This window comes from Hyperoodon ampullatus (genome assembly GCF_949752795.1).
Source record: "Hyperoodon ampullatus genome assembly, chromosome: 16".
In the NCBI taxonomy this organism is placed as follows: domain Eukaryota; kingdom Metazoa; phylum Chordata; class Mammalia; order Artiodactyla; family Ziphiidae; genus Hyperoodon; species Hyperoodon ampullatus.
This window is the reverse complement of record NC_136929.1, coordinates 72199709-72218841: the sequence shown is the minus strand read 5'-3', so window position 1 is coordinate 72218841 and position 19133 is coordinate 72199709. Positions and strand designations below refer to the sequence as shown.

Genomic DNA, 19133 nt, shown 5'->3' with positions numbered 1-19133 from the left:
GGGATGAGAAAAAAGAAGATTGTTGTGACGTGGTAAGCTGTGTTAAGGAATTGGCCTTTTCTCCTAAGAACAAGATGGTGCCATTAAAGGATATTAAGCAAGGGACTGATAGGATCATATTTCATTTAAAAAATATCTGTTAGACTGAAGTTTGGAGAATGGATTGAGGGACAGGAGTGGGGTGGGGTAACAAGGATGGAGACAGGGACCTTTCAAGAGACCGATGCAGGATACCCTAAATGATAGCCAAGGCGGTGGTAGGGTATAGAGAGAAGTAGATAGTCTCTAGGGGGTGGATTTGACTAACCCCCAACCCTGTGCGTCAAGTTCACATCAGAATAGATTGTGGGAAAATCATTCAAGGACAAAAAGCAAGGAAGAGTAATGGCAGCCCTAACTCAACTCTACAGGCAAAAATCCGCTACTAATTCTAATGGGACACAGCTGAAGGGTACGGACCTTGCCATTAGCTGCTCCATCTATTTGCTTTTTAAAGTGATAGTAAGGATGAGGATGAATCATCTAGATTTTTTGTTTTGCCATTTTGACCTTGTTTGATATGGACTCTCAAGACTTCTGTCTGATTTATCCTTGTATATGAGCACTCATCACAAAGCTTGTCTTCCCGGATTTTTCTGTACTATGGAAAGGGGCTGTATCCTTGTCTTTATACGTTCTTGTCCTTCCTTAATCCAAAACCATATAAAAACATGATTTCAAAGCAGAGGTTCAGAAGTTGGAGAGTATTGAGTGGTTGGGCAGGTAAAGTCTCAAACCGAAGTGAGGGATGGAATCATGCAGTACGTATTTACTGGACACCCACTGTGTCCTGGGCTTTTTGTTTCAAGATGCCTTTTTCTTTCTCCTGGTGCCTGCCTCTGGGACTTTCGGTCCTACAGCTTCTGTTTGCCTTCTCAGCTAGATGTTGTTCTTCTGGAACTTCCCTTCGTCTTTCTCCTGGGATGGATCCATGTGTTTCCTGGTTTGTTTTGCTGGAGTACATCCTCGGTAATTTTCTAAGAGAGGGTTCAGGGAAAGCAAACTCACAGAGTTTTTGCCTTTCTGAGACAGCCTTTAGTCTGCATTCACTAGATCAAATATCATTTTCTAGGTTGAAACTGATTTTCTTTCAAAACATGCAGACTTCCAGTGTTGCTCTAAAGAAACCTGGTGCCAGTCTGAGAAACATATATATATATATATTTTTTTTTTTTTTTGGTAGGAGACCTGCTTTTGTTTCTCTCTGGAAGCTTTAGAATCGTCTCTATCCTTGGTGTTTTAATTCTCTGTTTTCTCTGTCTTCCTGAAATTTCTATTATTTGGTTTTTGGACCTCCCAAAGTGATTACTTGTGTCTAGTTTTTCTCACGTTTTCTCTTACCTCATGCTTTCCTTTTTCATTTTAGACCATCTGACTGGACTTTATTTTCTAACACTTCTCTTGAATTGTTGTTTGGGTATTTTTAATTTCCAAGGATGCCGTCTTGGTTTCTGATTGTGTCTTTTCGTAGCAGATTGTACTTTCTTTAATTGTTGCCATATCTTCCCAAATTTCTCTAGGGATAATTAGATTTTTTTAAAGATAGCTTTTTTTTTTTAACGTCTTTATTGGAGTATAATTGCTTTACAATAGCATGTAGTTTCTGCTGTATAACAGAGTGAATCAGCTATACGTATACATATATCCCCATATCCTCTCCCTCTTGCATCTCCCTCCCATCCTAAAGATAGCTTTTGTTTCCTGAATTCTCTCTATATGCTCAGGGGCAGATTTTCTCTTTGTTTTTCTCAGTTTTTTTGTCGTTTGTGTTATGCCGGCAGCTTTTCTCGAAGTCTTTGTGATCATTCATGCTTACTATTGAGTTGGATGGACATCAAGTCCATTTGTTCGGACTCTTTAGGAATCTGTTTCCCTAACCCTGGGGCTTGGCACGGGGTGGCCAGGTAGGGGTAAATTCCTGGGTGCTGGACACTGCAGGACCTGATGAGGGAGACAGTGGGGTGGAGGTTATAGTGTCTCCCTAACCATTTCAGCCTCTCCCTCCTCCTTCCCGGGATCTGAGGCTCTGCGGCCCTGGCTGTCCAGCTGGAGGTCAGCACTTGCTTTTTCCAGGGCAGCGCTGCTCTCCCGTCTGCTGCAGGCTGCGCTTTCCTCTGCCTGCCAGTCAGGGGCCTCCGTCTCTGTTCCAGAAACTGTTGAAATATCTGGCTTGGTAAGTACCTGTCTCTTGCCTGTCTCTTGTTCTAGGTTTAAATAGGTAAAGTGCTTAATAGAAGGAGTCAATAAATATTAGCTGTTATTATTAATTGTGCCTCTTAAAATTGAACTATTCTCACCTTAAGGCATCTTTGGTAAGAAAGGGACAAAATGCCTGCGTTCTGTCCACCACCACGAGCTGGCGGTCTCCTTTCCTACTTAAATCTAGTCACCAGCACCTCTTAGGGTGCTGCTCAGTAGTGTAAAATGATTGTTCCGTCAGTATTGCAAAAGCAGTGTGAGAACTGTGCTTTAAACGCACTCCATGGAAAAGACATGCTATGTCATCAGAATCTTCTGAGTCTTTTCCTTAGCAAAGAGAGCAAGTGCTTTGCTTTTCCTCTATTTTGCAGTGCTAAAGCCAATTATCAGAAAACAGATGATTCAAGTGCATTTGCTCATAAAGATATTGTTCCTTTCGATGAGCTTTGAGCCTCTGATGATTTCCCCGAGAACTACAAGTACAAATAGGATCCAAGGACTTTCTCCATCCTCACGTATACCCACAGCAGTTTAGAAGCATTGGTAGGTTTAGAGTCAGTTAAAAGTAATTGACTAACACTTCTAATTCTGTAAGATGTACTAGTACAAGGTCACCTGTATTTGACGTCTCTTTTTAAACAGCTTCTATTTATAAGCAGATCTGTCCAGCAGAAGTATGACATTTGCAGTATTTACATTACTTGTCCCTGCTGTGAATGTCCTTCTGTTTGTAGCACTCTCTCATGCCTGCTCCCCACCCGACCCTTTCCAGTTCCCTTCTCTTACACAAAGGCTTTGACTAATTTATTCACCGACCAACTATGTATAGAGAGGCCAACTCTCCCTAGGGGGGGTTTTACTCTAATACAGTGGAAAATATGTCACTGGATATTTGTGAATCTCTGGATTAAATCCAGTTGCTTTAGGTGAGATAACAAGATCTAAACAGAAATGCAAATGCAGATGCTCAGATCCCAGTTATACTCCGATAATGCAAAAATGCTTAGTCTCAAATTTTTAGATAATTATAAGGAAGTAAAACTCAAGATTTGGGCCTCAGTTAAAGACACACTGCAAATAGGTTTATTTGGTTTTACAGATTATTTATTGCTCATTTAGCACAGTGTTCTGTTTTTACCTTTAGGCCCATCTCTTTGCAACTCCAGAAACATTAACAAAACGAAACCAAAACAAAAAACTTTCACTAGTTCCCTTTCCAGCCTGGATATTAAATAATGCCAGTGAGCCAGCAATCTCAGTTAAGTTTTTCTCCTGATCATCATTCCCGGATTGTGGACAGACACACCTGTAATGAAGTGAGCAAAAGCACGGGGTCTAAGCCCCCTGCATCCCTCTGCAGTCTCACCTGTTGAGGTACCGCGCATCCACCCTGGGCCTTTCTGGGGTTTGCTTTGCTGCTCACAGGGAGTGACCCTACAGGCTGTCCAGCCGCTCTGCAGGAGAGCCTTCCACGGGGCTCTTCTGACCACAGCTTGTTTCTATTGTTTTTTCAGTGAGAAGGATTTTCCTAGAGTTCCTACACATTGCTGTGTTTTCAGGTGTACATGACCTCAGTGGGGCAAGGCTTAACCACAGTGGTTCCCTTGGAAGTTTTTCAGGGATGTCGGCCTTTTCTTATTCCTACAACAAAGAAGATTTCTCTTTACTCACCGTCCCACCTTCCCTCCCACTCCTCCAGATAATCAGTCAGCCAGACCTGCTGAGTTTGTAACTTGAATACACCTACTCCATCCCTGCTCCTAGAATGTCAGGACTTCTCTCCTGATCTGCTGCCCCCCAGCTGATTTCCATACCTCTAGTCTTGACATGTCCCAACTCATCCTCCTCTCAGCAGATCAGTCCCTGTCCTCCTTCCTTTAACAGTCTTTTTTTTGTTTTTAACATCTTTATTGGAGTATAATTGCTTTACAGTGGTGTATTAGTTTCTGCTTTATAACAAAGTGAATCAGTTATACATATACATATGTTCCCATATCTCTTCCCTCCTGTGTCTCCCTCCCTCTCACCCTCCCTATCCCACACCTCTAGGTGGTCACAGAGCACCGAGCTGATCTCCCTGTGCTATGCGGCTGCTTCCCACTAGCTATCTATTTTACGTTTGGTAGTGTATATATGTCCATGCCACTCTCTCACTTTGTCACAGCTTACCCTTCCCCCTCCCCATATCCTCAAGTCCATGCTCTAGTAGATCTGTGTCTTTATTCCCGTCTTACCCTTAGGTTCTTCATGACCTTTTTTTTTCCATAGATTCCATATATATGTGTTAGCATACGGTATTTGTTTTTCTCTTTCTGACTTACTTCACTCTGTATGACAGACTCTAGGTCCATCCACCTCACTACAAATAACTCAATTTCGTTTCTTTTCATGGCTGAGTAATATTCCATTGTATATGTGTGCCACATCTTCTTTATCCATTCATCTGTTGATGGACACTTAGGTTGCTTCCATGTCCTGGCTATTGTAAGTAGTGCTGCAGTGAACACTGTGGTACATGACTCTTTTTGAATTATGGTTTTCTCAGGGTATATGCCCAGTAGTGGGATTGCTGGGCCATATGGTAGTTCTATTTTTAGTTTTTTAAGGAACTTCCATACTGTTCTCCATAGTGGCTGTATCAATTTACATTCCCACCAACAGTGCAAGAGGGTTCCCTTTTCTCCACACCCTCTCCAACATTTATTGTTTCTAGATTTTTTGATAATAGCCATTCTGACTGGCATGAGGTAATACCTCATTGTAGTTTTGATTTGCATTTCTCTAATCATTAGTGATATTGAGCATCTTTTCATGTGCCTCTTGGCCATCTGTATGTCTTCCTTGGTAAAATGTCTATTTAGGTCTTCCACCCATTTTTTTAATTGGATTGTTTTTTTTTTTTTTTTTTTGATATTGAGCTCCATGAGCTGTTTGTATATTTTGGAGATTAATCATTTGACTGTTGTTTCATTTGCAAATATTTTCTCCCATTCTTAGGGTTGTCTTTTTCTCTTGTTTATGGTTTCCTTTGCTGTGCAAAAGCTTCTAAGTTTCATTAGGTCCCATTTGTTTATTTTTGTTTTTATTTTCATTACTTTAGAAAGTGGGTAAAAAAAGATGATCTTGCTGTGATTTATGTCAAAGAGTGTTCTACCTATGTTTTCCTCTAAGAGTTCTACAGCGTCTGGTCTTACATTTAGGTCTTTAATCCATTTTGAGTTTATTTTTGTGTATGGTGTTAGGGAGTGTTCTAATTTCATTCTTTTACATGTAGCTGTCCAGTTTTCCCAGCACCACTTAATGAAGAGGCTGTCTTTTCTCCATTGTATGTTCTTGCCTCCTTTGTCATAAATTAGGTGACTGTATGTGTGTGGGTTTATCTCTGGGCATTCTATCCTGTACCATTGATCTATATTTCTGTTTTTGTGCAAGTGCCATACTGTCTTGATTACTGTAGCTTTGTGGTATAGTTTTAAGTCAGGGAGCCTGATTCCTCCAACTCCGTTTTTCTTTCTCAAGATTGCTTTGGCTATTTGGGGTATTTTGTGTTTCCATACAAATCGTAAAATTTTCTGCTCTAATTCTGTAAAGAATGCCACTGGTAGTTTGATAGGGATTGCATTGAATCTGTAAATTGCTTTGGGTATTATAGTCGTTTTCACAATATTGATTCTTCCAATCCAGGAACATGGTATATTTCTCCATCTGTTTGTGTCATCTTTGATTTCTTTCATCCATGTTTTATAGTTTTCTGAGTACAAGTCTTTTGCCTCCTTAGGCAGGTTTATCCCTAGGTATTTTCTTCTTTTTGTTGGTTTGGTAAATAGGAATGTTTCCTTAATTTCTCTTTCTGATTTTTCGTTGTTGGTGTATAGCAGTGCCAGAGATCTGTGCATTAATTTTCTATCCTGCAACCTTACCAAATTCATTGATTAGTTCCAGTAGTTTTCTGGTGGCATCTTTAGGATTTTCTTTGTATAGTATCATGTCATTGGCAAACAGTGACAGTTTTACTTCTTCTTTTGCAATTTGTATTCCTTTTATTTCTTTTTCTTCTCTGATTGCTGTGGGTAGGACTACCAAAACTATGTAGAATAAGAGTAGTGAGAGTGGACATCCTTGTCTTGTTCCTGATCTTAGTGGAAATGCTTTCGGTTTTTCACCGTTGAGTATGATGCTTGCTGTGGGTTTGTCATATATGGCCTTTATTATGTTGAGGTAGGTTCCCTCTATGCCTATTTTCTGGAGAGTTTTTATCATAAATGGGTGTTGAATTTTATGAAAATCTTTTTCTGCATCTACTGAGATGATCATATGGTTTTTATTCCTTAATTTGTTAATGTGGTGTATCACATTGATTGATTTGCGTATATTGAAGAATCCTTGCATCCCTGGGATAAATCCCACTTGATCATGGTGTTTAATATGATCCTTTTAATATGTTGTTGGATTCTGTTTGCTAGTATTTTGTTCAGGATTTTTGCATCTATGTTCATCAGTGATATTGGTTTATAATTTTCTTTTTTTGTGATGTATTTTTCTGGTTTTGGTGTCAGGGTGATGGTGGCTTCGTAGAATGAATTTGGGAGTGTTTCTCCCTCTGCAATTTTTTGCAAGAGTTTGAGAAGGATGGGTGTCAGCTCTTCTCAAAATGTTTAATAGACTTTGCCTGTGAAGCCATCTGGTCCTGGACTTTTGTTTGTTGGAAGATTTTTAATTATGGTTTCAATTTCATTACTTGTGATAGGTCTGTTTATATTTTCTAATTCTTTTGGTTCAGTCTTGGAAAATTGTACCCTTCCAAGAATTCGTCCATTCTTCATGGTTGTCCATTTTATTGGCATATAGTTGTTTGTAGTAATCTCTCATAATCCTTTGTATTTCTGCAGTTTCAGTGGTGATTTCTCCTTGTTCATTTCTAATTTTATTGATTTGCATCCTCTCCCTTTTTTTCTTGATGAGTCTGGCTAAGGGTTTAGCAATTTTGTTTTTCTTCTCGAAGAACCAGCTTTTAGTTTTATTGATCTTTGCTATGTTTTCTTCATTTCTGTTTCATTCATTTCTGCTCTGATCTTTATGATTTCCTTCCTTCTACTGACGTTTGGTTTTCTTCGTTCTTCTTTCTGTAGTTGTTTTAAGTGTAGGGTTAGATTGTTTATTTGAGACTTTTCTTGTTTCTTGAGGTGAGATTGAATTACTATAAGCTTTCCTCTTAGAACTGCTTTTGCTGCATCCCATAGGTTTTAGATCGTCATGTTTTTGTTGTCATTTGTTTCTATGTATTTTGTTATTTCTAGTTTGATTTCTTCAGTGATCTCTTGGTTATTTAGTAGCGCACTGTTTAGCCTCCATGTATTTGTGTTTTTTTACAGTTATTTCCTGTAATTGATTTCCAGTCTCATAGCGTTGTGGTCAGAAAAGATGCTTGATACGATTTCAATTTTCTTAAATTTACTGAGGCTTGATTTGTGATCCAAGATATGGGCTATCCTGGAGAATGTTCCATGAGCACTTGAGAAGAAAGTGTGTTCTGTTGTTTTTGGATGGAATGTCCTGTAAATATCAATTAAGTCCATCTTGTTTAATGTGTCATTTAAAGCTTGTGTTTGCTTATTTATTTTCATTTTCAATGATCTGTCCATTGGTGAAAGTGGGGTGTTAAAAGTCCCCTACTATTATTGTGTTATTGTCGATTTTCCCTTTTATGGCTGTTAGCATTTGCCTTACGCATTGAGGTGCTCCTCTGTTAGGTAAACAATATTTACAATTGTTATATCTGCATCTTGGATTGATCCCTTGATCATTATGTAGTGTCCTTCTTTGTCTCTTGTAATAGTCTTTATTTTAAAGTCTATTTTGTCTGATATGAGAATTGCTACTCCAGCTTTCTTTTGATTTCCATTTGCATGGAATTACTTTTTACATCTCCTCACTTTCAGTCTGTATGTGTCCCTAGGTCTGAAGTGGGTCTCTTGTAGACAGCATATGTATGGGTCTTGTTTTTGTATCCATTGAGCCAGTCTGTTTCTTTTGGTTGGAGCATTTAATTCACTTACATTTAAGGTAATTATCAATATGTATGTTCCTATTACCATTTTCTTAATTGTTTTGTGTTTGTTATTGTAGGTCTTTTCCTTCTCTTGTGTTTCTTGCCTAGAGAAGTTCCTTTAGCGTTTGTTGTAAAGGTGGTTTGGTGGTGCTGAATTATGTTAACTTTTGCTTTTCTGTAATGGTTTTAATTTCTTTGTTGAATCTGAATGAGATCCTTGCTGGGTAATCTTGGTTGTAGATTTTTCCCTTTCATCACTTTAAATATGTCCTGCCACTCCCTTCTGGCTTGCAGAGTTTCTGCTGAAAGATCAGCTGTTAACCTTATGGGGATTCCGTTGTATGTTATTTGTTGCTTTTCCATTGGTGCTTTCAGTATTTTTTCTTTGTATTTAATTTTTGATAGTTTGATTAATATGTGTCTCTGCATGTTTCTTTTTAGTTTTATCCTGAATGGTACTCTCTGTGCTTCCTGGACTTGATTGACTATTTCCCTACCCATCTTAGGGAAGTTTTCAACTATAATCTCTTCAAATATTTTCTCAGACCCTTTTGTTTTCTCTTCTTCTTCTGGAACGCCTGTAATTCGAATACTGGTGTGTTTAGTGTTGTCCCAGTGGTCTCTGAGTCTGTCCTCAATTCTTTTCATTCTTTGTTCTTTATTCTGCTCCCTGGCAGTTATTTCCGCCATTTTGTCTTCCAACTCACTTATCCATTCTTCTGCCTCAGTTATTCTGCTATTGTTTCCTTTTAGAGTATTTTTGATTTCAGTAATTGTGCTGTTCATCACTGTTTGCTCTTTAGTTCCTCTAGATCCTTGTTAAATGTTTCTTGTATTTTCCCCATTGTGTTTCCAAGATTTTGGATCATCTTTACTATCATTATTCTGAATTCTTTTTCAGGTAGGTTGCCTATTTCATCTTCATTTATTTGGTCTTGTAGGTTTTTACTTTGCTCCTTCATCTGTAACAAAGTTCTTTTTTGTTTCTTTTCTTTTTTTTTTTTTAATGGGTGGTGCTGTATTCCTGTCTTACTGGTTGTTTGGCCTGAGACGTCCAGCAGTGGAGTTTGCAGGTAGTTGGATAGAGTTAGGTCTTGATGCTGAGATGAGGACCTCCAGGAGGCCTCAGTCCGACTGATATTCCCTGGGGTCTGAGGCTCTCTGTTAGTCCAGTGGTTTGGACTCAGAGCTCCCACCACAGGAGCTCAGGTCGAACCTCTGGCCTGGGAACCAAGATCCCACAAGCTTTGTGGCGCGTTAAAAAAAAAAGGAAGAAAAAAAGAAAATAAGTAGCAGTATGATATGAAAGAATAAAAAAACAAAATAAAATTAGAAAGATCAGGAAAAATAAAACTATTTGAAACAACTGCAACAAGGTAAAATAAAACCACAACAGAAAAAAGAAAAATAAAAAAAGGACGGGTGGGGAACAAGCCAAAAGGAGAGATCACTGGTCACTGGGGCTTTCTCCCGTCCCCTTAGGTGTCCGTGGTCCCCCCCGGTGCCTGGTAGGTGCCCTCGTTGTGAGGAGACGTGAATTCTGTGTCCTCCTCGTACGCCATCTTGACTCCCCATTTACATTCTTAAAGTTTTTATTTTACTGCCTCAGATGTCAAGAATGTTAGACAGTGATGGATGGACCTTTATCAATACAGTACTGAACCATAGAGCACTGTAATCTGATTTTAGATGATTGAGATATTCTAGCATGACAAAGTCATATTTAAAGGAGAATCAATACAAAAGGAAAAATGGTGAGAATAAATACAGCTTTTCATGTTTCCTCTAAATGTGAGGATTTGCATTGTTCAAAGGATTCATCTTTCAAAAGAAAAACAGTATTACTTTGAAAGAGCAACACATCTTTTAAGCACTTAATAGCAGCAAAATCCCTTTTGTTGTTCACACAGGAATTTGTGTCTTTTTTTTGGCAAAATCTTGACAGAATACAGAGCCTTGATAAAAATAAAAGAAGTGAGCCCACTTAAGCTCCTTTGCATGGGATTTGAATATTTGATCCTAGAGGTTTTTTGTTAAAATATTCATTAATTTTTGAAGTTATTTAATTTCCCCATTATGGTCATATTCATTTGGAAGGGTCTTTGATCTGCTGTATAGAACATTTCTTCCATCTGCCGGTTAGAAGGGGTTTTTTGGAGGACTCACAACGACAGACCAAGTCCACTCTATCTGTCACAGGCCCTTTGGAAGTTGAAGATACTGATAGAGATTGGGAAAGTCATCATTGCTCCAGCTCAGTGTAAGCTTGTTACTCAACTGAAGACAAGATTTATTCTTTTTAAAAAAAGTTTTGTTTTAATATAACAGCTGTATTGACACAATTCATATACTAGATAGAATTCACCCTTTTAAAGGATACAGTTCAGTGGTTTTTAGTCTATTCACACAATTGTGTAACCATCACCACTATCAATTTTAGAACATTTTTATAGAAACCCTATGCCTGTTATCAGGCCCTCCCCGTTTCCTCAAACTCCAGCCCCTGGCAACCACTAACCTACTTTCTGTCTCTCTAGATTTGCCTATTCTGGACATTTCATATAATTGAATCATACAAGGTGCAGCCTTTTGTGTCTGGCTTCTTTCACTTGCCTTAGTGTTTTCAAGGTTCATCCATATTTTAACATGTATCAGTAGTTCCGTTCTTTTTGTAGCTGAAAAATATTGCAGTGTATTGACCTTCCACATCTTGTTTATCTATTCATCAGTTGATGCACGTTTGTGTTGTTTCTACCTTGTGGCTCTTATGAATAATGCCAGTTTCTTTCTCTCTCTCTCACTCCCTCCACCCACCCCCAGTCTTTTTTTCTTTGTTGTTTTTACTGGGGGAGTGTCTCTCTAATCTGCTTGTATTGATAACGTTCTTCCAGAGAGCTTCAGCTCAGCATCGTCTGGGGTGGGGCCTCCCTGTGGCAGTGGTTGCTTTATAAGATTTCAGGACCCTGGGCTTCAGTAGGGTTTGAATTAACTCCTTTGCTGTCCGCAGAGATGCAGTGGGTGTTTTTCTGTATAACCCTGAGATCAGGATTTCTGACAGAGGCACAGGCGGCAGCAGAGACATTTCAGGGTCCTGCTGAGACATCTGCTCTTAGGAATGTAGACCTCAGTGCTCACATGACGGCTTCTTTTGTTTTTGGTCTTGTTTTCCCCCTAATGACTGCTTTTTCATGAGTGGCCACCCAGTGGGCCTGCATATAGGACAAGGTAGTCTTTCCCGTGAACCAAGGATCAGTCACAACTCCATTCCAAGACATACACATAGGTCCAGGCAAAGATATGTGACCCAAGGCCCACTCCAATCCCATAATCCTGTTCCTAAAAGCCAATTGATTACTGACACTTCCAACTTAGGTCGGGGAAGTCTATATAACAGAGGTTCTGTAGGACTCATTAATGCAGCACAGAGCCCCACGGCTCAAAGCACCAGCTAACCAGCCAGCAGCAGCTTGAAGTGCATGCTTGCTTTTAGTCAGCAGAGCTAGTTAATAAAAGCAAGGCAAGAAGAAAGACTCCCTGTGATGGTGGTCACTGTCTCAGTATCCTGATCACAGCACCTATTGTTGTGGCCGCCCTGAAGAGGCAGTGATACCGACCAGGGTCCTTGACCTTCCACAATCAGTAGAAATTGACTAGAGCCCAGACAAGAAATTCAGGCAAGGCTTTATTGGGGCCCCTGCTGCAGCAGAGGGGTGCAAGAACAAGCAACAGGTTCCCTTGCTCGCTCCCTGAAGGGGGGATAGCTGGTTCCTTATATGGGGTGAGAGTAGGGGTGTGTCAGGCTGGAGGGGTGGCTTAGGTGTTTTGCCCACCCCTTTGGTGGTGTCGAGTGCAGGAGGGCATGTGCAGTCCCCTGTTTTTGCTCCCAGCTCTTCAGAAGTGACAGTAGGGTTTTTTGGGTCTTTCTGTGTCTTCTTGTCTATGATTTGCCCCAAGTGCACACGCATGCAGTTATTTTTAGTCCCTTATCATTTCTTTGTATTCTGTTACTCGAGGAATGTGTGTCCGGGTGCAAGCCCTGCAGCAGAGGGCCCCAGGTCCCAGCCTGTCTCAGTAGGAGGGACCCCCACCCCCAATTTGTTTTGGAAGTCAAGGCTGATGATGCCATACACAAAGCAAGAGAGTATGAGGAAGTTCATTAGTCACATAATTGAGGTCTCTGGGGAGAGATCGGCAGGCCTCTCAAACATGGCTGACATGGCTTGAGAGAGCCAGGAAAGGACACTGGCTCAGCTCTTTTTTACTGTTGTCAGAGGTTAGAGGTGGGACGGGGAAGGGTTCAGTGGAAGTGGTAGGGGCCTGCGTAGTTTGAATTTGCTCCCAGCGGCAAAGGAGGGAGCACTGGGCTTAAGTTCTTATCAGCTTTCTCAGATGTGGGGAGTACAGAAGAGGGTGCAGAGTTTGAAAGTTGACAGCTGTGATCAATCAAACATTGAAAAAATAGAGTCTGACCCTTTATTACAGTTCCTGAGTATTTTATTCTTTTTGTTACTATAGTAAGTGGAATTTTCTTAACTTCATTTTTGGATTATTCATTGCAAGTGTATAGAAATACAATTGATTTTCATGTATTGAATCATGTATTAGTTCTAATAGTTTTTTAGTAGATTTTATGGGATTTTTTTTAATATACAAGATCGTGTCGTCTATAGCTAGAGAAAGTTTTGCTTTTTGTTTCCCATCTGTGTGCCTTTTATTTTCTTGCCCAATTGCCTTGGCTAGAACCTTCCATAAAATGTTGAATAGAAGTGAGAGCAGACATCCTTGTCTTGTTCCTGATTTGTGGGGAAGCATTCAGTCTGTTTTCCTTCAGTATGATGTTAGCTGTGGGTTTTTCCTAGATGCCCTTATTAGGTTGAGATCATTTTCATTTTTTCCTAGCTTGTTAGGTGTTTTATCATGAAGTGCTGTTGGAATTTGTCAAGTGATTTTTCTGCATCTATTGAGATAGTTGTGTGGGTTTTTTTTTAATTCTATTAATATAAGTACATTGACTGATTTCCATATTAAACCAGTCTTTCATTTTGGGGATAAATCTCACTTGGTCATGGCATATAATCCTTTCTATAGGTGGCTGGTTTCAGTTTGCTGTATATTTTGGTGAGAATTTTGCATCTACAATAGATATCAGTCTGTAGTTTTCTTTTCTCATGGTATTTTTGTCTGGTTTTGGTATCAAGGTAATACTGACTTCACAGAATGAGTTTGGAAGTGTTCTCTTCACCCCTTCCCCTATTTTTGGATAATTTGTGAAGAATTGGTATAAATTTTTCTTTAAATGTCTGATATGATTCACTAGTGAAGACATTTGGGCCTGGACTTTTCTTTCTGGGAAGTTTTTGAATTATGAATTCAATCTTTTTGTTATAGGTGTATTTTCTGTTTCTTCTGGAGTAAGTTTTCATAGTTTGTGTCTTTCTGGAACTTTCCAGTCTCACTAGATCATCTAATGTGTTGAGATATAGTTGTTCATTCATATTTCCTTATAATTGTTTTTATTTCTGAAGAACGAGTTGTGATGTCCCCTCTTCCATTCCTAATTTAAAGATTTGTCTTCCCTTTCTCTTGTGTAGTCTAGCTAGAGGTTTGTCAACTTTGTTGATCTTTCTAAGAACCAACTTTTGACTTCATTGATTCTCTCTATTGTTTTTCCATTCAGTTTCATTTATTTCCATTGTCTTATTTATTATTTCCTGCTTTCTGCTTGGTTTAGGTTTAGTTTGCTCTTTTCTTTCTTCAGTGTCTTTAGGTGGAAGTTTGCTTTATTGATTTGACATCTTTCTCCTTTTTTAATGTAGGCATTTATAGATACAACTTTCCTTCTAAATACTGCTTTAGTTGCTTCCCATAAGCAATGAAAATTTTAAAAAAAGGAAAAAAAAACCCAGGAGATTAATATTGGGACAATACTCTTAACTAGACTACAGAACTTACTCTGATTTCACTCATTTTTACATGCACTCCTGTGTGTGTGTGTGTGTGTGTGTGTTTGTACATGTATATTTAGTTCTATGAAATTATATCATGTGTTCAGAATTGTGTTAACACCACTTAAATCCATTAACATTTCACTTCTGGAGAGAGTTAGAGCTTGTACTTAGAAACTAATTCAGTCCTGTGCAACCCAAGCATGGAAATAAATCATAGATAACCCTTGTAAGGCTAAAGTCAACTTGACTAGGCTGAACAGGCTTGATCTCAGGCATCTACAGAGAAGGGGGTCTACAGAGCTGAGTCAACCATAGTCCTTTGAGAAGGGATAGGGAGTATCAGGGAATCACGGGTGACGTTTAAGGAGACAGGGGCAGGATTCAAACATGGGCAGAAATCCAGGGAGCAGGAATTTGCCAAATGTAGTTGATGGTAGTGCAACCACAAGGATCTTCATCTCTTGTCAAAATGGAGGTGAATTTCTTATGGCCTTTCTTTCCAGTTGCTGTGCATAATGAATGTGAGTGGATAGGACTAGCTCAGAGGAGCAGAGTTGTGATGGACAATTTTGGTTTCAAATAAACAGTACAGTCAACAGAAATGTGTTCCAAAACCAGGTACAAGAAAAATGGTGTCATTACTTTGTTACAGAGTCTCACCTCCTGTATATTCACACCTTGATGCTACTCGATTACGTCACCAGCGCCTGTCTCTGCCAAGGTATTGCTGGGCCCTAATTTTGCTATTAAAGGTCAGGGAGGGTACGTTGGACAATGGTAGATTGGCAATGACCATAAACTGTCTCAGCAATGAAAGTACTGAATCTGTGTGTATTGCAGGGCTGAACGTTTGTTGGGACGTTAGATGAAAAAACAGAAACAAGCAAAAAACAGAAAAAAAACAGGAAAGGAATGCACTTGTATCATTTCAATCTTTTTAAATTTAGTGATGCTTATTTTATAGCCTAATATTTAGTTTATCCTGGAGAAGGGTCTGTGTACACTTGAGAAGCATGTATATTCTGCTGCTGTTGGATGGAGTGTTTTATAGATGTCTGTAGGTCTTGTTGGTTGATAGTGTTTGTCTTCTATGGCCTTGTTGATCTTCTGCTTAGTTGTTCCATTATTGAAAGTGGGGTATTAAAGTCTCCAAATATTATTTTGAATTGTTTATTTCTCCTGTCAATTCTGTAAGCTTTTGCTTTGTGTATTTTGGGACCCTGTTTTAGATGTATATATATTTACAGCTGCTGTATCTGCCTGATTTACTGACTTTTGATCATGATAAAAATATCCCTCTTTATCTCTTTCTTGTTTTAAAATGTGTTTTTTCTGCCATCAATATAGCCACTCCAGCTTTCTGGTGGTTGTTCTTTGCATGATATGTCTTTTCCCATCCTTTTGCTTTTAAACTGATTGTTTGTTTGAATCTAAAATGTCTGTCCAGCAGACAGCATATGTTTCAGTCTTGTTTTTCATCCAGTCTGTTAGTCTGTGCCTTATGACTGGATTGGTTGATACATTCACGTTTAATGTTACTGTTGATATAGTTGTATTTACATGTGCTATTTTGCTATTTGTTTTCTGTCTGCCTCATGTCTTTTTTGTTTCTCTACTCATTACTGCTTTCTCTTGCACTGAGTGAGTATTTTCTAAGGTAGCATTTTAATTCCTTTAGTGATTTTTTTCACTATATTTTTTTGAGTTATCTTCTTACTGATTGCTCTAGGGCTTACCATATCATCTTAAATTATCAGAATCTACTTAATATTTATACTAATGTCAGTGAGATACAGAAATGTTACTCCTATTTAGCTCTATTCCATCTTTCTCCTTTTTACATCTATGTCTGTTACAAACCCAGTAATACATATTTTTAGTTATTACTTCATATAACTTTATGTCTTTTAGAGAAGCAGAGACAATAATTCTAAGGCATTGACATGACATTTACTTTCTGATACAAAGGGGGCCAATATTACACATTAAACAATGATTATTTCTTCTTTGTCCTAGTTGAACATATTTTTCCAAGCGTTAGAACAGACCTGAGTTGGGAATATTTGCAGCACCAGCTCCTTGTCCCCTCTTCCCTTTGCACTCACCTGATTCCTCCCCTTCCTAGTCCTGACCTAGAAGTCGGGAAACCACAGTTATACAGATTCTGCCGTCACCTGGACATATGAGTGACCATGGTCTCACTCTCAGGGGAGCTGCTGCTAGAGGAAAGGGCACTGCAGGCCCAGCCTGGCATCTGTTGGTTCTTGATGTATTTCCACACATAGATGCTTTCTAATATGTAGACTCTTCATTGATTTTTTAGACCTTGAATTGTTTTTTACAAATAGCCCATTTTAATTTTAATCTGCAACCTGGTGGAGCTTTCAGTAGATAATGAAGAGTTGCCTGACTGTAGTGTAAGAACAAGCACTCACAGTAAATATGGCTAGAGTGAAAGTTGTTAAATGGCTTGACTAGGACAATTATACAGAATAGCAGGACGCTTGGCAAAAAAGAACATTTGTGGGCTTCCCTGGTGGCACAGTGGTTAAGAATCCACCTGCCAATGCAGGGGACATGGGTTCGAGCCCTGGTCCATGAAGATCCCACATGCCACAGAGCAACTAAGCCCATGCGCCACAACTACTGAGCCTGCACTGTACAGCCTGCGAGCCACAACTACTGAGCCCGTGCACCACAACTAATGAAGCCCGCGTGCCTAGAGCCTGTGCTCCGCAACAAGAGAAGCCACCGCAATGAGAAGCCCGCTCACTGCAACGGAAAGTAGCCCCCGCTCGCCGCAACTAGAGAAAGCCCACGTGCAGCAGTGAAGACCCAACACAGCCAAAAATAAATAAATAAAATAAATGAATTTATTAAAAAACGAGCATTTGCGTGCTGATAATGTTCTGGTTCTATCTGGTATTGAGAGAATTCTCATAGGGTTGGGACGATTGTCACAGTAGCTGTGCGTGGAGCCCGGCTCAGACACAGGAGCGCTGAGATCGTGCATTTATAATAATGTTTTATTATTTCAAATTAGCTGGCTTTGCACATACCTGGGAACTAATTTTGAAGTTTAGACTAACATAAAAACAGATAATGGAAAAAGGAGAGAATGAAACCTAGCCTCAGTTTAAGCACCTATCAAGTTGTGTGTTACAAGCAGTAGTACTTACACTAACACTTCCAGGCCAGTTTTATCAACCCTGTTCCTTCCACGGGAGGAAACTGTGGTTCTTAGTGTTAGGTCAAGTGCCTGAGATTACACAGTAGTAATTGGTAGAGACTAGATTTCAGCCAGCTACACAGTTTGTGCTCTTTCACCTCGTTCCTACCACCACTAAATGATTCTTTGTGTGTGTTTCTATGACTTATTACATACAGCTTATAATTGCTGATGAGTGTTTGGCCTCAAGGATTCTTCACCCATCGTATGTCAGAAGCAAGGTGTATCTCAGCTTCACAATTCTAGGGTGACCTGCAACAGTATGTGTCCTCATTCCATTCAGCCCCCTAAGCACTTTATGCCTTTCTTTATGGCCATATGATAGGGTGCGTTGTCTGTTCTGGTCTCGTCTGCCTGCTGTCTCTCCTCCTCTTAGCACCAGCCCGCAGTGAGGGCCCTTTCTCATAAAGATGCCTTTGTGAATGTGTTGAATCAGACCGTGCCAGAGTAATTGTGGTCTGTTTATGCTGGAGCTGGGTTAATATTCACAATCTGTGTCTTCTCTATCTTGCTATCAACTGAGATTTTTTTTCTGGTTTGGGTTCATTTTAGCAGATTTAAAGAAACCTTCCGGTTCAAATGCTGCAAAATCCAACCTACCCAAATCTGGACTTCGTCCTCCTGGCTACTCGCGTCTCCCGGCAGCCAAGCTGGCGGCCTTTGGCTTCGTCCGGAGCTCCAGTGTGTCCTCAGTGTCCAGCACCCAGTCAGCGGACAGCGCCCAGCCCGAGCCCAGCCGGCTGGCCAACCGTAAGTGGGGCGGACGGGTGGGCAGGCTTGCATCCCAGACAGGCAGGACCAGCAGAGGGCGAATCGGCGTGTGGGTACAACAGGGTTGCATTTTCTTTGCGTTTAACTAAGAATTTGGGTTGACTACCTTAATCTACCGTTGTTGGGACTTTAAAAATAATCTGCTGAAGAAAAATAAAAGCCTGTTTGGCACTACCATTTTCTAAGTTATGGGGAGTTAATGTGCCAGAAAAAGACATGAAATATTAGTGGGAAAATCATTTTAGTCACCTGTGATTACCCGTCATGCCTTCATATTGGTGGAGCACTTGATTTCTAAAAGTTAATTAAATGATGTTAAAAATAGGGAAGCCCAGCGGAGCTTCTTCTGGTCTGTGCCCAGGAAGGTCCCTGTTAGCTGAGATGGTGTCACTCCAGGCCTGCTACCTGACACTGGTGTTGTAAGCTGCATTTTAAAGTATGAATTAATAGCGTCCAAGCAGGTCACATCAGCTGCTGTCCCTAAAGAAGACCCAAGGCTGCCCCATTTGGCTGAGCCTTTGAGGGCCAAACCCCATCTCGGCCTCATCGACTTCAAAGTCATTGTTACTGGATCTGAAGCCATGACACCTCAGATGTTGGGTAGTAAGAATTTGCCAGGGAAATCTAAGCGGTTTTCATGTGGAAAGCTGTTTTGAAGGGATTATAGTAGTTGAATCAAGTTGGAATAAGAGATAGAGACAGGGTGAAAGACGGGGAGGGGGAAGGGGAAGAGAGATTGAGAATAAGATTGATTTTGTATTATTTTTTTCAATTTCCCCTCTCCAAGCTTGTTTTTTCCCTATCCTTTCTCGGCTTTATAGAGCTCATGGGTGGAACATTTGTACCTCTGTAGCTCTAAATTTTAGTCTACCTGGTTATTCCTAAAAGTAATGCATCT

At 39.9% G+C, this 19133-nt stretch overlaps 1 protein-coding gene across 1 annotated transcript in view; it reads left to right on the top strand.

Annotated features, from left to right (window-relative positions):
• LOC307064936 (microtubule-associated tumor suppressor candidate 2-like) overlaps positions 1 to 18891 on the top strand; it is a gene marked incomplete at both ends in the record, with an annotated part of 30566 nt that extends 11675 nt beyond the window's left edge. Inside the window, 2 exons of the mRNA XM_079721641.1 lie at positions 18017 to 18214; positions 18686 to 18891. Coding sequence (XP_079577767.1) covers positions 18017 to 18214; positions 18686 to 18891 — 404 coding nt within the window. The remainder of the gene's footprint in view (positions 1 to 18016; positions 18215 to 18685) is intronic.
• Positions 18892 to 19133: the final 242 nt, after the last annotated feature.